Source organism: Labeo rohita, chromosome 7 (assembly GCF_022985175.1).
Source record: "Labeo rohita strain BAU-BD-2019 chromosome 7, IGBB_LRoh.1.0, whole genome shotgun sequence".
Lineage (NCBI taxonomy): Eukaryota > Metazoa > Chordata > Actinopteri > Cypriniformes > Cyprinidae > Labeo > Labeo rohita.
Genome location: NC_066875.1, coordinates 16,989,438 through 17,005,677, shown reverse-complemented (window position 1 = coordinate 17,005,677; position 16,240 = coordinate 16,989,438). Strand labels below are relative to the sequence as shown.

The following is a 16,240-nucleotide window of genomic DNA, read 5'->3' as shown; positions in this document are numbered from 1 at the left end:
AGCTCTTCAACGTTATTTCAAAGCTGCTTTTTCATTGACACGTCAGCGCCAGCTGCTGGTCACTTCCAGTCATACATCTCTGTGAAACAGGGGTCTTCAATGACCTTTTGGTGGATGGAGAAACAGTCACTTATTGTAGTATTAAATTTGAAGTCTGTCCTGTAATGAAAATCTTACTGCATTTTAACTGTACTTCATACACTATGTTCAGAAGTTTAAGGGTCAGTTAGATTTTTTTCAAAGAAATTTATACTTCTATTCAGCAAGGATGCTAAAATGTAACAGTAAAGACATTTATAATCCTACAAAAAAAAATTATCTAAAAAGCTTTGTCATCACAGGAATGCATATTTTAAAATTTAGTCAAACATATAATACTATTTAACACTATTACTGGCTATCTATCTATTTGGGAAACACATTACACAATACATTCATTATAGCAGTGGTTCTCAATCCCAGTCCTCGGGGACCCCTGCTTTGTACATTTTGCATGTCTCCCTTATTTAACACACCTGATTGAGATCAGCTTATTAGGAGAGAGAGCCATGAACTGAACTAACGAGCTGATGATCTCAATCAAGTGTGTTAAATAAGGGAGACATGCAAAATGTGCAGAGCAGGGGTCCTCTAGGACTGGGAGTAAGAACCACTACATTATAGCAGTGGTTTCCAACCACATTCCTGGAGGCCCCCAACACTGCACATTCTGCATTTCTCCTTTGTCTGACACACCCATTTCAGGTCTTGGAGTCTCTACTAATGAGCTGACAATATGAATCGGGTTCGATTAAGTTTGATTAAGGTGACATGGAAAACATGCAGTGTTGGGGGGCCTCCAGGAACGTGGTTGGAAACTGCTGCATTAACATTTCACCAAATATATGGTTCCTTTAATGTCAAACAACACATGGTTTTGATGTTTCTCCTGTTTTTTTCTCCTCCATTTTGTCATTTGCAGCTTCCCTGAGCAGAAGCTCTCTGGCAAGGTCAGGCCTTCCCACGCGGGTCAAGCAGCGGGCCAGCATGGGGCATTTCAGAGTTGAGGAAGGGAGGCCCCGCCTCCACGCTGTTAGAACATGAAAGGACTGTTGTGAGAGGCTGTGTGGTGCACGGAGTCGAGCGATCTGGACAGCTGAGCGTCGGAGATGGAGAGATGTAATGAGAAGCGCTGCATCATCCTCGGTGAGCTCATCACAGAGCCATGATAACAGCTCATCTGAGAGAGGCTCTGGAAGACAAAGACTGTTAATGTGTGTGTGTGTGTCCACAGATGCACAGCTCATCTCCACAGCCTCCTCACTCATTCTGCCATTTTTTAAAAGGGTAGTTTAACCAAAAATATTGTAAAATTCTGTCATTAATTACTCACCCTGATGTCGTTCCAAACTCGTAAGACCTTCAATCATTTTTGCACAAATTAAGATATTTTTGATGAAATCCAAGAGCTTTCTGACCCTGCATAGACAGCAATGCAACTACCATGTTCAAGAGAGAGGATAACTTGCAATTTTTTTGCCAAGCCTTACTTATTTGAACCAGAGCATACAGACGATGAACTAAGAGAGACTGACGTTCTACATCAGAACACTTTGGAAATGTAATGGGTTATAGATTACAAGTTACTCTATTTAGAATGTAATAAGTAGTGTAACTTTTCAATTACTTTAGAAAAGTAATGTAACTTATTACATTTGATTACTTTTTGATTACTTTTCTAAATTTCTAATATTTTCAATGGTTAATCATTTTGAAACATTTAAGCCAGGCAGCGTTTACCTTAGCACTCAACACTGATAACTGTCAGACTTAAAAATTCCTTTAGCACTTGAATTAAGATTATAATAAGTATGGAATAATATAAATCTTTATTTTGCAATAACAACTGGCTGGATGTACATTATCCGACTTATAACACAGCTGCTTGCCACAAAAGTAAATAATTAGACACAAAACACTGATCTGAGTTTAAATATTTGAACGCAAAGCTTCCATGAAGAAATCAGTTGCTAGCAAGTGGCAAGTTAACAGAATTAAGAAATTGTACACATAATATTGAATTGTTAATATTGAGTTTTAATATTTTATTAGCTAACCAAATGCAAAGCTTCCACCAAGAAAAACTATCAAGTGTGTAGCGCCGACTTATGATGAGTCTGATGAGTCCAGATGAGTCTGCGTTATTAGCTTTTACCAGTTGTTATCGGGGAATAACATACCTTGGAATGTCATGACTGACCAATCAGAATCAAGCATTCCACAGAGCCATGTAATAATTTAAAGCACAGCCACACAAATTCAGATTTAACAGATTTATTTGAGATCATGTTAAATACAGATTTGAAATCATAACAAGAAATAGTTATATAGCTATGATACTGGTTTTGAAATTAAATGTTTACATAAATATGACAGGAAAAAAATAAAAATAAATAAATAAAGTATATGCTTAAACCCAAAGAGGAAATAAAACATTTAAGAATAAGCATGTCATCGCCTTAGAATTATAAGGTTCTATCTGCAGTCTGAGCACTTTTGATATATTGAGCTTCAAAGTTTTTGCATTCCACAGACTTCTGTAGATAGAATCATTTTTGGTTTCTAAAAAAAAAAGGGCCAAAATGTACACAGCTTACAAAAGAAACATCACATATTGTAAATAAGTTGTCACTGACTAAGAATCAATGTAAATAACTAAATTTTGACAAAAATGTCAGATAGAACCTTATAATTCTAAGGCGACAGTGTGTCCTATTCTGTGTCCTAAACTCCTGAATTTTGGAAGAAAGTCAATTAAATCTGTATGTGGGTGTGTGAAAAAAATTTAAGATGTAACCCCCTTGTAATCATTAACATATTGAAAAGTAACTGTAATTTAATTACACATTTTTTCTCAGCGTCGTGGTAGTCTCATGAACGCGTCAAAGAATACCACAGAAGACAAGAAACTGTTGAATAAAGTCATTATTTTTGTTTTCCTTGCACACAAAAATTATTCTTGTAGCTTCATAACATGAGGGTTCAACCACTGATGTCATATAGACGAATTTTCACAATGTCCTTACTACCTTTCTGGGCCTTGAATGTGTTAGTTGCATTGCTGTCTACGCAGGGTCAGAATGCTCTCAGATCTCATCAAAAATATCTTCATTTGTGTTCCGAAGATAAATGAAGGCCTTACGGGTGTGGAACCACATGAGGGCAAGTAATTAATGACAGAATTTTCATTTTTGGGTGAACTATCCCTTTAAATGATAGAAATCAAGAAAAGGTTTGAGAATGATCTCAGCAAACAACAAAACAGACCAAAACTGAGGAAAAATAAGATAGGCTCAATTGCACAAAATATACTTTTTTTTTTAAAGTATAGGTGCAGTAGATAGTACATACCTGTTTGGTTGTGCTGTATTACCTTCACACTCACAGGTTGAAAGACTTTTCTTGGACTCTATGTAACAAAAAATAACACCTTTGACTTACAAAGCACTGCGAAAGGCTATTTTCTTACTCTTAGTTATTCTTACACTTTCTATTACACTTTCTATTATTTCTATTGTTATTAAAATTAAGTTTATATAGTTATTATAAGTTTATACTTAGAACCAAGTTCATACTTAAAGGGCTAGTTCACCCAAAAATGAAAATTCTGTATTTAATACTCACCCTTATGTTGTTCCAAACATGTACCTTCAGTCATCTTCAGAACACAAATTAGGATATTTTTGGTAAAATCTGAGAGCATTCTGACCCTGTATAGACAGCAACTCAACTGATATGTTCCCAGGTCCTGAAAGGTAGTAAGAACATCTATTTAAAATAGTCCGTGTGACATCAGTGGTTAACCGTAATGTTCTGAAGCTACGAAAACACTTTTTGTGTCAGTCTACGCTGCTATTCACAAGAGTATTACAACACATGCATGTGGTGCTGATGATGCATTCTGATGTAAAACAATCATCTCTCTTAGTTCATCGTCTGTACTTTCTGGTTCAAATAAGTAAGATTGGGCAAAACATTGCATGTCATTCTCTGTAAAAATCTTCAGACATGTTTACGGAGACTGTTTTATGTACAGCGTGTGTCTTCCTCTGCTTGTCGCAAAGCGCAGGTTATACATCAGAACACCTGCATCAGCAGCACCACATGCATGTGTCATGGTACTCTTGTGAACGTGTCAAAGACACAGAAGAGAAGAAATTGTTGAATAAAGTTGTTATTTTTGTTTTCTTTGCACACAAAAAGAATTCCCGTAGCTTCATGACATTAAGGTTGAACCACTGATGTCACATGGACTATTTTATCAATGTCCTTACTACCTTTTTGGGTTCTGAAGATGAGCGAGATCTTTCGGTTGGAACGACTTGAGGGTGAGTAATTAATGACAGAATTTTCATTTTTGAGTAAACCTGTTAAAACTCAAAACAAGACCTAGTACTTAGTCATTTTGCTTCTCAAATAAATGGTCCTTGATTTATGTTTTTACCTTGGGCAGAGTGAGCGGCAGCCGACAGACAGGCTCTCCCAAAGGACAGTCTATAGACACGGCCGCCCTGTCACCATTCCAGACCAGCTGATCTTTGGCGACCTTGAATAAACTGATTACACCTTTGTAGTGAAGAGAGATGTAGTTGCCAAAGGGGTCCACTTCTTTTAATTCCAAATACAGCCAGTGCCTTCTTTGGTTGTGGAATGTGATTATGTGTGAATCTGTCTGTTCATTGCCTGTGGGCTCTCCAACAGACACACACACAAATAAGTACAGACACATATGGTGGAAACTTGAACACTTGATTTAAATGGATAGTTCACCCAAAAATGAAAACTCACCCTCATGTAATTCCAAACCCATAAGACTTTTGTTTGTTTTTGTAACACAAATTAAGATATTTTTGATTAAATCTGAGAGCTCTCTGGCCCTCCATAGACAAGCAAGGGTCATACAGTACCATGTTCAAGGTGCATCGACAAAATAGTCTGTGTGACATCAGTGGTTCAACCGTAATTTTAAAACTAAAATAATTTTATTCAACAATTCTGCTCCCCAAATCACCCTCTGTCTCCATTTTGGAGAGTATCACAACGCATTGCGCTGTTCACGTGCAGATCAAAGCACACACATACGTTGTGATACTCTCCAAAATAGCACTAGGGTGACACAGAGTTCTCGTACCTTCATAAAATAATGGTTGAACCACTGATGTCACATGGATTATTTTGTCGATGTTATTGGTACCTTTCTGGACCTTGAACTTGAGGACACTTGCTGTCTATGGAGGATCAGAGAGCTCTCATTTTTCATCAAAAATATCTTAATTTGTGGTCCGAAGATGAACGATGGTCCTACAGGTTTGGAACATCATGACGGTGAGTAATGACAATTTTCATTTTTGGGGTGAACTATCCCTTTAAACAAATTAATACTTTTATTCAAGAATTGTCATGTACCGTTGCAGGTTATATTCCCACTGAACTTGAGCATCAGCTGTTCTCCCTCCTTCATTGACAGTTCAGACGAAGGCTCTGGAGGGCCACAGTAACCCAGGGTCTGAAGTTCACACAGTGCCCAGCTAACATCTCTGCTGGGCAGGGTGGCCAAAACCACACTGCTGGGGTCCAGACGCTCATGATGGAGCACAACAGTCACCGGGAAGATCTTTAGAGCTTCTTCCAGTTCTTCAACTAATGAAATAATGTAGGAAGTTTTTAGAGAAGACTGAAAGCGAAGGACTATTAACCTGAGAACAGAGGAAGTTGAGAAGAAATTTTTTTTTTTTTTTCTCCTTTCAATGTTTTCAGTTTTCGGCTGCACTTCACTTGGTTTGGTCACACTGTACCTTTCATAGCTCTCTGTTAGCTCAAAACAGACCAAGCTGTTCTGTAGGTTCTTTACACTGACTTTATCCAGAATCTTCCAACGGTTCTCTGTCCATCCCAACAGAGCCAGATGTTCTTTAGACTCTTTATGAGTCTTTACTGAGGCACCATCAACCCTGTAAAGAAAGAAAAAAAATATATCATCTCATCATTAATTTCAAAACATTTTCCTCTTTGGTTCAGAAAGTGACTTTACTTGATCTGCTGGGGTGAGAAAGTGCCTGTTAGAAGTCTGTCAGTCTCTTCTCCAGCTCTCCTCTTGTCAGAAATAGGAGGACAGGGCAGGACAAGTGTCATAGGTCTTCTAAGTTTAAGGGTTGATGGATGGCTTAGGTAAAGTAAGGGGGTTGAGGTGACAGCAGCATGGTAGAAATCATTTTTGGATTTCAAAGAGGATAAAATGAAGGCATCCACTGGCTGTACCTAGGGAGACAAAAAGTCTACAATACACAGTATTCACTTAAGCTGCCTTTTCACTGCTCTCAAAAACAACAAACAGGAAGTCATTCAATTCCAAAGGAGAGTAGTATGAAAACTGCACTGAGTTTCGACCAGTATGTGCAATAGAGTGGTGCGTGTATGACACGAGAACCTGGAAAAATAATTCACCACTGGTTTCTTCAAGACTTTCCTATAGGGTTTTATAATGGGGGTTTTCAATTTATGTGTAAAATAAAGCCTGTGGACAATACTTTGACATTTTGTTCTGCAACGTAAGCTGCACACAGTCACACCCCAAACTATTTTATCTAGTTACCTATTAGAAACATATGTTTCAAAATGCTGAACTGCTGTATAATTCATTTTCAGTATGGGTGTGTGCAAGTTCCTTTGCTGAACAAGATGTCAAAGTATCAAAATTGGTAGTAAATTTGAGTTGATATGATTCTTTAGGGTCTTAATGAAAAGTCTATAATATACTTTGGTTAAAAATTCTCAATGGTTGTGTAAAACAACACCTTTTTTACCTTGCCCAAATCAGCTCTGCAAAAATCATCTTGTTCAACTTACATCCCTGCTCCAGCATCGAAACAATGGAGGTTGGACTGTTACAGCTGATCTGAGGTAAGACGCTCATGTCAATCGTGGGAGCGGCCTCTGTCGGTGTGACGCCACACCAACAGGCATCTGAGAATGGCTCGATTTGAAAAAGGGGATATTATTTTTACAGATTAATTAAAAACCACTGCATGGATTTTTATCATTATAGGGCAGATTTGTACATACAGTGAAAATGCACATTAATGGTAAAACAACATGAAAAAGTGAACTTTGCATCCGATGACCCCTTTAAAAATCACAGTTGAACCACTGATTACATGGACTGTTTTATTAATGTCCTTACTACCTTTCTGGACTTTGAATGTGGTGGTTCTCTTGCTGTCTGTGGAAGGTGAAAAAGCTATCGGATCTCATCAAAAATGTCTTAATTTGTGTTGCGAAGATGAACTAAGCTCTTACGGGTTTAGAACAACATGAGGGAGAGTAATTAATGATAGAATTTTTTTTTTTATTTTTTGGTGAAATGTCCCTTTAAAGGATGTAACAGTGTGCTCCAAGCAGACTTATCTCACACTTATCCTCTTTGTCTCATAAAACTAATATTTTCATGTGTAATTGTCTTACATTACAGATTTTGTTTACTTGTAAGCCATCACAGATGGCTGTAATGTAGCCTGTCTAAAAAAATTCTGAACGTACCGTCACTTGAGCGACAACTGGTGCGGCGAAGGATCCAGGTAAGTAGTCAAGGCATATCCTGGAGTCCACACTGAGTTTAAGAGACAGTCCTGTCTTAGGAATTGTAAAACTCTCTGTCCTCAAACGGGACAGAACTGCAAACACACCCAAAGAGTACACCCGCACCACTGCAAACGAACCCTGTGGAAAAACACAGATGATACACAGTGGCATCATATAAGCTGTAATTCGATGCCTGCGATAAAGATCAACCTTGCTGCATTGCAGAAAATCTATGGAATGACCTCTGTGAAAAAAGTAAGTAAAGAAAACCAGAAATCAGAAGAGAGCTTTATTACAAACCCTTTGTCCTCCATAGAAACCCTCAGTAGATGTAGGTGTGACATAGCTAACTCTTTGTTCCGGATCCACCACTTTCACAGTGATCTCTCTGTAGTTCCCACGGTAACTCGCCTGGAACGGCACTGCTACGGTCAGTGGAAAGGGACATTTCACATGGCTGGAGTTTTGTATGCGGAGAACACAGCTGACCAACTCCTCAGATCCTGACACCATGAGGGAACTCAGACCATCAACCACCTCACAACTCAAGACGTTTGCAACTTCTGATGGGGCGGTTATGTAGCAGACTCTGGGAGACTCTGAAGGTCTGGTTCTGTCTGCAAGTCTGCAGGTGACCAAAATACGGTTGCTAAAGAATTAGCACACTTCCAGAATAAAAATATTCTGATAATTTACTCATCCAAGATGTTCATGTCTTTTTTTTTTTCAGTCGAAAGAAATTAAAGATTTTGAGGAAAACATTCCAGGATTTTTCTCCATATATGGGAGCCGGTGGGTTGAAGGTCCAAATTACAGCTTTAAAGGGCTCTACTCAATCTGAGAAATGAGAGTCTTTTTATAGAGAAACGATAGGTCATTTTCTAAAAATAAAAAATAAAAATGTACATACTTTTAACCACAAATGCTCGTCTTGCACCAGCCTGACCTCACACATTAAGTAATCACCATAGGCAGAGGGTAAACCAACTCCAGGATAAGGCTAAAAGCAGCCAAATCTATTAACTACAAACATCATAAACATGTCTTTTTAGGAAAGAACCAGACATGGGTGTCATGTAGGCTAGTAAAATATTTTTTTGAGACTGAATTTGTATTTAACATGATTACAATTTAATAACAATTCGATAACTATAATGTTTCATTTCCACGGTTATTCAAACAGTGAATAAATAATACAGAAAGCGACATTATCACTAACTTTCATCTATTGAGACTTAAACACTCTCAAACAAAACAAATTTATCGTTATAATCACTGAAGTTTTCTACACTGTGAAATGAATCTCTTACACATCTGTACTTTGTTGTTCATGATGAGAGAATTTAAGAGTTGCGCACACTCAACAAAACTGATGAGTTGAGCGATGACTCATCTGAACTCCTCTGATTAACCATTGCATTCCTAAGCTCAACATAATCGTGCGATTGGTTATAATGCGCAACACTGTAAAACCGCCTAAAAAGAAATATGGTACAACATGAGCAGATCTTCATTTAATGTCTCAATCGACACTTTCTATTCATTTTCACTTTGTTAGCAACAGACGTAATAGATTTAATTTGTTTGTGCAGAGGCATTTTTGTCCAATTTAGTGGCATTTTTTTGCCCCAAGTCCCCGTGGCCAGCCTTACACATGCTCTGGCAATGGTAATCACACTGGAAAGATCACTCATGACGTAGGTGTAAGTACTGACCCAGTGTTTACAAAGCAAACATGCAAAGAAAGTCAAACATACTTAAAAAAAAAAAAAAAGGTAAAGGTATTTGGACCTTCAACCCGTTGGCTCCCATGGAAGTCCACTATATGGAGAAAAATCCTGAAATGTTTTCCTCTATAACCTTAATTTCTTGTCGACTGAAAATAAAAGAAAACATGAACATCTTGGATGACATGGGGGGGAGTAAATTATCATGAAATTTTAATTCTAGAACTAATCCTTTAACTGTGGATTCAAGATTATTACCTCAGAATAGTATTTTTTCAGTTAATTTAGTATTTATTGTGTGAAATGTTTATTTATTAACACAAAACTTTTAAAAATAGCAAGTGAAAGTACTGTATTGTGCTTTTTGGATGTTGTTGAACCAATCAACAGCATTTTTGAAGCATCAATACCCCACACCTTCCCCAAATATATGTAAATAATCTTACCCAACAGTTACCAATGTATACTTCAATCTTTTATCGTCTTCTCCTGTGCTTTCCTGTTTTTCCTTTTCCTTTTTTTCTCCCCCCACTTTATTATTAACATCCAGACATTCCTTGGAGTCAATCACCATAGTTTTATAGAGTGAGTCTGCTCTAGTTTCCTCAAGAGAGCCGCCTTCTTTCATATGTCTGTCATCCATATGCACAGTATGGCGCTTCACTGGACCATTTGGAAGCCCTGTAGACTGTACATTTTCAAGATGGTGGTCTGCAAGATGCTGGTCCAGCGGAATACTGATGTCACATGATTCTGGTTTTATGTGGTCTGCAGTATCCAGAGATCCACTACTGGTAAGATCACCTCTCTCCCCGCTGACTTCAGTAAGAAAAGCAATACCAGTGTTGAGCCTCCTACTCATTACACTGAACTGGTTTACAATGATGTGAACATCTTCCAGGACATTAAGAATGACATCAGTCACATGGTCGTGGAAAAAGTGGGATCCATAGGAAGCGTCTAAAAATACAAATATATTTAATAATTTCATGACATGTGAAAGTGTGCATACGTATTGATCCCAAACATTTAAATGGTAGTGTGTGAATTGTAAAGCCAGTCAATCGCATTAATCCTTTTATTTTTTTGAGATGTTTTACTTATTTTATATACCCTTTACATTTTTTTAATAGATTTAGACTATTTTATGCACTACATAAGAATGCTATGCATGGCAATACTCTGTCATAGTTATGCCAATAAATCTTTGAGACAAAGCAAGACACACACACACACAGAGTTTGGAAACACTCCTCAACCTCCTTTACAAAGATCCCAAGCCTCATGAAGCACTTACCCACATCAGCTGTTGGGAGTGTATGTGCCAAATTAGAGTACATCCTACGCTCAGTAAGTGTGTTTGCTGTACCGCAGAGAACCTCTCTCAGCACGCACACTCTTTGGATGTGAAGCTCACAAAACGTCTTGAGGACCTGGAAAAGTCTTGTGTGGAGTCCAGCTGAATCCCTATGGCCATTAGAGGATTGCTTAGATCCTGTTTCTTCTCTTGCTTTTACTGGTTGTAAAACTCTCAGTTCCTCAGCGGTTTCTTGTAAGAGATCTAACAGATCATTCTCATTTGAGAGTATTAGCTGGCTGGCTGAATCGACCATATTTTCAAGTGTATTCTTCGAGAGCCTTGAAGCATAAACTGAGAATTTGATTATTAGAGGAATAGCAGGTGATACACAGTAGTTCTTCTCTCTTTGTCTCTTTCTCTCACTGGTAAACTCAGTATTTACCACTTCAGGCCTGTAAAATAGGGTTGTCATGGCAAATAGAAGGCGTGACTGGACACAAAAGCGTTCCTTAGAGATGAGCAATTCTAAAGAAGAGTAATGTCTACATCTGTGAATGGATTCTGTAGTCTTGTCACCCAAATGAGGCATTGATACTTTAAGGGTCTTTCATATATGCAAATACTGTGTATTGATACTACGTTTGGGTAAATGCAGTAATATTTGATCAAAAATCCAGTAAAAACAGTAATGCTGACAGCTGTGAAATATCCCTCCAATCTGCATATATTTTTAAAAAATGTAATTTATTCCTGTGATTGCAAAGAAAAACGGAATTTTTAGCAGCAATTATTTAGATCTTCAACGTCACGTGATTCTTCAGAAACAATGCTAATATGCTGATTTGATGCTCAAAAAGTATTTATTATCAATGTTAAAAAAGCTGTGTTTCTTTATATTTTTGTGGAAAGCATACATGAGAAAGCATTTACAGACAACCACTGTAAATACAGTGGTATGCAAAGGTTTGGGAACCCCATGCATGTTATTTTTTAGTTAGTACTGTCCTGAGTAAGATATTTTACATAAAACATGTTACATATAGTCCACAAGACAAAAACAAATAGCTGAAATTATTAAAATAACCCCCTTCAAAAGTTTGGGAACCCTTGCTTCTTAATACTGTGTCTGGTTACCTGGATGATCTATGACTGTTTTTGTGTGTGTGTGTGTGTGTGTGTATTTGAACCCTTTGTATGATATATGATTTCGAGACCCATCTTTTCACACCGAGGACAACTGAGGGACTTAAACACAATGATAAAAAAAGGTTCAAACATTCACTGATGCTCCAGAAGGAAACACTATGCATTAAGAGCCAGGGGGGGTGAAAACTTTTTGAATTTGAAGATCAAGGTAAATTTAACTTAATTTGTGTTCCGGGTATTTTCTGTTGCTTCCAAGAGGCAGTACTAAGTGGAATATAAAAAAAAAGAAAGAAAGAAAATAAAGATATTTCAACAAAATAAGAAAAATTTGGAGACTGTTCAAAAGTTTTCACCCTCTGGCTCTAAATGCATTGTGTTTCCTTCAGGAGCATAATTGAATGTTTACACCTTTTTAAAAGATGTGTTTGAGCCCCTCAGTTCTCCTCAGTGTGAAAAGATGGATCTCAAAATCTTTCAGTCACAACTGGAAAGGGTTCAAATATGCAAAAGATGCTGGAAAATGGAAGAATCTGCAGGACCTGGAGGATTTTTTTTTTTGAAGAATGGTGATCAGTTTAACTTGAACAAACAAGGGACTCATGAAGAACTATCACAAAACGAAAAAACAGTCATAGATCATCCAGGTAATCACACACAGTATTAGGAACCAAGGAATCCCAAGCTTTTGAAGGGGGTTATTTTAATAATTTCAGCTATTGTTTTTGTCTTGTGGACTTTATGTAAACATCTTTTATGTCAAATATCCTACTCAGGAGAGTACTAGATAAAAAATAACATGCATTTTGTATGATCGCTCTTATTTAAAATTATTCACATTTTCACAGATTCTGCAAGGGGTTCTAAAACTTTTGCATACCACTGTATTTTCAGACAGCACACTCGTGGACCATTAAGAATATTGCTCACAAAAATGGAAAAGACTCTCTTAAAATGACAGGCTCTAAATTGGCTAGTTTTAAAATCTAGGACAGAAGCATTAAGTGGTGGGTACACAACTATATTTCTGTATTATGGCCATTGTGATCTTATAATGAAAGGAACTCACCTTAATATTTAAAAGAGTCTGTCTTCTGCAGTGACCTGTATCTTTTCATCTAATGGACTCATGACCTATATGACCTGACATCACACAAAGAGCAGCAGGGTGTAAAGGGGGTGTGAAAACACTTTAATGCTGAAAATGCTGTACTTGTTAGTTGCCATTTGCTATGTACATTTTTAAATGTTAATTTAAACAATACAAAATTAACAATCAATTTTAATATTTATTATGTTCCAGTGCAGATATATAGACACCTAGGGGAAAAAAAACCCAGATAGTTTATTTCAAATATAGGACAAATATTTCATATTCTTGTAGGCTTAGTTTCATTTATGATCTGGATGTTACAATTTTCAGCTAAAGATGTGTTAATTATACAATTAAATATTGTTTGTGTATTTAAGACCAAGCTCAAAACTCAGGGATTCTTGGAATTTGGCGCCATCATGTGACAAAATTAATGAATTGCACATATGACAAGGCATTACTTTAACCCCGGTTTCACAAACAAGGCTTAGGGCTAGTCCCAGGCTAAAATGCATGTTTTAGCTATCTCAACTGAAAATAGCTTGCACTGATATATCTTAAGATATGTCAGTACAACTGTGTTGTCTGAAGATGCACACCAGTAATGTTTTTTCTACCTTCTATCTATCTTACGCCTAGTCCTGGCTTAAGCTAAGCTCTGCCTGTGAAACTGAGCCTAGGTGTTGACAAAATAATTATGAGTCAAGCTTGTTCTTTTATATTTTTATATGATATCTTTTATATCTCGGTCATATATGCACATGCATGTGTTTCTTCAACTTCAGGCACTTTTATATTTGAGCTGATGTTTATTACATTTTTTTCTGAAATGCTGAAATACATTTTTTGAAACCATCACTCATTTTCTCAAAACTTTAAACACAAATCCAAATGTTCAAACTAAATTCAGAGAACCCCTGACTCTTCTGGCAAAGTCAAACAATTGCTTCAAAAACATTTTTCCTGTACTCAAAATCAAACGAATCTTTCAAATCAAACACACATTAGTCAAAACTATACGCACTACAGATCATTCATTAGACACTACATCAAAAAATGTGTCCAGTGCATGTAGTTACAAAAAAATAATGTTTACTGTATATAGTAACTATTTTGCAATAAAAATACATAAACATACACACTCAAAAAACATACACACACTAAAAAAAAAAATCACACCTAAGTTAAAAAAAAAAAAAAAAATATATATATATATATATATATGTGTATATATATATATATTTATATGTACAGATATGTGTACATTTATATCTAGCTATCTATATATTTATGGATACATCTCTATTTATATATATCTATATCTATCTCTCTATTTATCTCTCTGTCTATGTCTATTTATCTATTTATACTCATATGTGTGCATTTTTCCTTTTTTATCAAACTTAGGTGTGAATATTCACACACACACACACACACACACACACACACATCCACATATATATAGACACATTCACACTCTTCTGTACTTCTCAGATTGACAGATGCACCTATGCCTTCTGTGCACTCTGAACTGGCTTATATTTTGTATATTTAAATATTCTGAAACAGGTGTGAAGAATTTTAAATTATTGTGTGTAAACGATGACAGCCGTGCTGCAGTTGTGCTTAACTTTTGCTTTCTTGTGTTTGGGGTTTTGCATAACAAGTTCATCACCGAGCAAATTGTGTCTTAGTGAGTGAGAATGTGTTTAAAGTTTTGCAAAAAGAGTGCATGAGATCTGTAAATAGTTTCTAAACTGCCTAAACTTGTTTAAGGTTTTGCAGAAAGAGTGATTTATTTGACAAGTTGGTTTAGGCTATTGAGAATTTGGTATGGGCTTTAGTGTTTTAGCAAATGTGAAAAACTGTAAATGTAATTGTCAGATGTTTAAAATGTAATTTACACCACTGTGCATTACAAAATGCTGAAAATGTTAATGATATTTACAAAAGAACAGCACACCACTGAGATGTATGTCTACTATTGGCATTATAGTCAAAACAGGCCAGGCCAACAGCGACAGAATTGCCCAGAGTTGAAGAAACACTCACAATTCACATACCTACACTAAGTGCAAGGTTATCACATAGTATGACTTTACAATTCTGGTATAACACATAACATACAGTTGAGGTCAAAAGTTTACATACCCCTTACAGAATCTGCAAAATGTTAATTATTTTACCAGAATAGGAGGGATCATATAAAATGCATGTTATTTTTTATTTAGTACTGACCTGAACAAGACATTTCACAAAAAAGATGTTTACATATAGTTCACAAGAGAAAATAATAGCTGAATTTATAAAATTACCCCGTTCAATGATTCTTAATACTATGTTGTTACCTACATGATCCACAGCTGTTTTTTTTTTAGTGATAGTTGTTCATGAGGTCCCACAAATTCTTTGGTTTTTCAGCATTTTTATGTATTTGAACCCTTTCCAACAGTGATTGTATGATTTTGAGATCCATCTTTTCACACTGAGGACAACTGAGAGACTTATATACAGCTATTACAGAAGGTTCAAATGCTCACTGATGCTTTAGAATGAAACACAATGGATTAAGGGGCTGAAAACCTTTTTAAATTTGAAGACCAGGGTAAATGTAACTTATTTTGTTTTCTGGGAAACATGTAAGTGTCTTCTTTAGCTTCTAAAGGGCAGTGCTAAATGAAAAAAGAAAAACAAAAAAGAAAATGATATTTAGGCAAAATAAGAAAAATGTACACTTCATTTTGTTCAAAAGTTTACACCCCTGGCTCTTAATGCATCGTTTTTTTCCTCAGTTGTCCTCGGTGTAAAATAAAGATGGATCTCAAAATAATTCAAAGGGTTCAAATACAAAAAAAATTCTGAAAAACCAAAGAATTTGTGGGACCTGAAGGACTTTTCTGAAGAACAGCGGGCAGTTTAACTGTTCAGGACAAACAAGGGACTCATGAACAACTATCACTAAACAAAAAAACAAACAAACAAAAAAGCTGTGGACAAGTGTCATGAAGTCATCAAGAATCAAGTGTATGTAAACTTTTGAACAGGGTAATTTTTTATAAAACCAACTATTATTTTCTCTTGTGGACTATATGTAAACTTTTTGTGAAATATTTTATTCAGGTCAGTACTATATAAAAAAAATAGCATGCATTTTATATGACCCTTCTTATTTTGCTAAAATAATTAACACTTTGCAGATTCTGCAAGGTGTATGTAAACTTTTGATACTTTATATACATAAAAGATGCAAATAGTTTTAAATGTATTTTGATATCCTAGCAGTTGTGTTTTTGTGTGCTGTGGTTGGTTTGACCTGACATGAATTCCTGCAGAATCCGTCGCTGGAGGCGCATCAAGCTG

General features: G+C 36.3%; 1 protein-coding gene and 1 long non-coding RNA gene across 3 annotated transcripts; one reads left to right on the top strand and one right to left on the bottom strand.

Moving 5' to 3' along the window:
* Nucleotides 1-546: 546 nt before the first annotated feature.
* Nucleotides 547-4,631, top strand: LOC127168390 (uncharacterized). Its single transcript, XR_007828103.1, has 3 exons — nt 547-642; nt 962-1,185; nt 4,493-4,631. It is a non-coding gene; the product is annotated as an uncharacterized LOC127168390 (long non-coding RNA).
* Nucleotides 844-11,392, bottom strand: dthd1 (death domain containing 1). 2 transcript variants are annotated; one of them, XM_051115234.1, is made up of 10 exons: nt 10,642-11,392; nt 9,791-10,304; nt 7,918-8,242; nt 7,576-7,755; nt 6,071-6,297; nt 5,835-5,990; nt 5,446-5,735; nt 4,484-4,731; nt 3,391-3,448; nt 844-1,231 (listed from the first exon to the last, which is right to left on the bottom strand). In XM_051115234.1, the coding sequence occupies exons 1-10, from the start codon at nt 11,231-11,233 to the stop codon at nt 900-902; spliced, it is 2,922 nt and encodes a 973-aa protein (XP_050971191.1). In that variant the 5' UTR covers nt 11,234-11,392; the 3' UTR covers nt 844-899. The 2 variants fall into 2 exon arrangements, with proteins under 2 accessions (XP_050971191.1, XP_050971190.1); XM_051115233.1 differs by having other exon boundaries at nt 4,484-4,722; nt 5,446-5,990.
* Nucleotides 11,393-16,240: the final 4,848 nt, after the last annotated feature.

Coding starts and splice junctions, on each gene's coding strand:
- dthd1 (XM_051115233.1), bottom strand. CDS start 11,233: ATGCCTCATTTGGGTGACAAGACTACAGAATCCATTCACAGATGTAGA. Junction 10,305..10,641: donor ACTCCCAACAGCTGATGTGG/GTAAGTGCTTCA, acceptor TTGTATTTTTAG/ACGCTTCCTATGGATCCCAC. Junction 1,232..3,390: donor AATACAGCACAACCAAACAG/GTATGTACTATC, acceptor TTTGTCTTCCAG/AGCCTCTCTCAGATGAGCTG.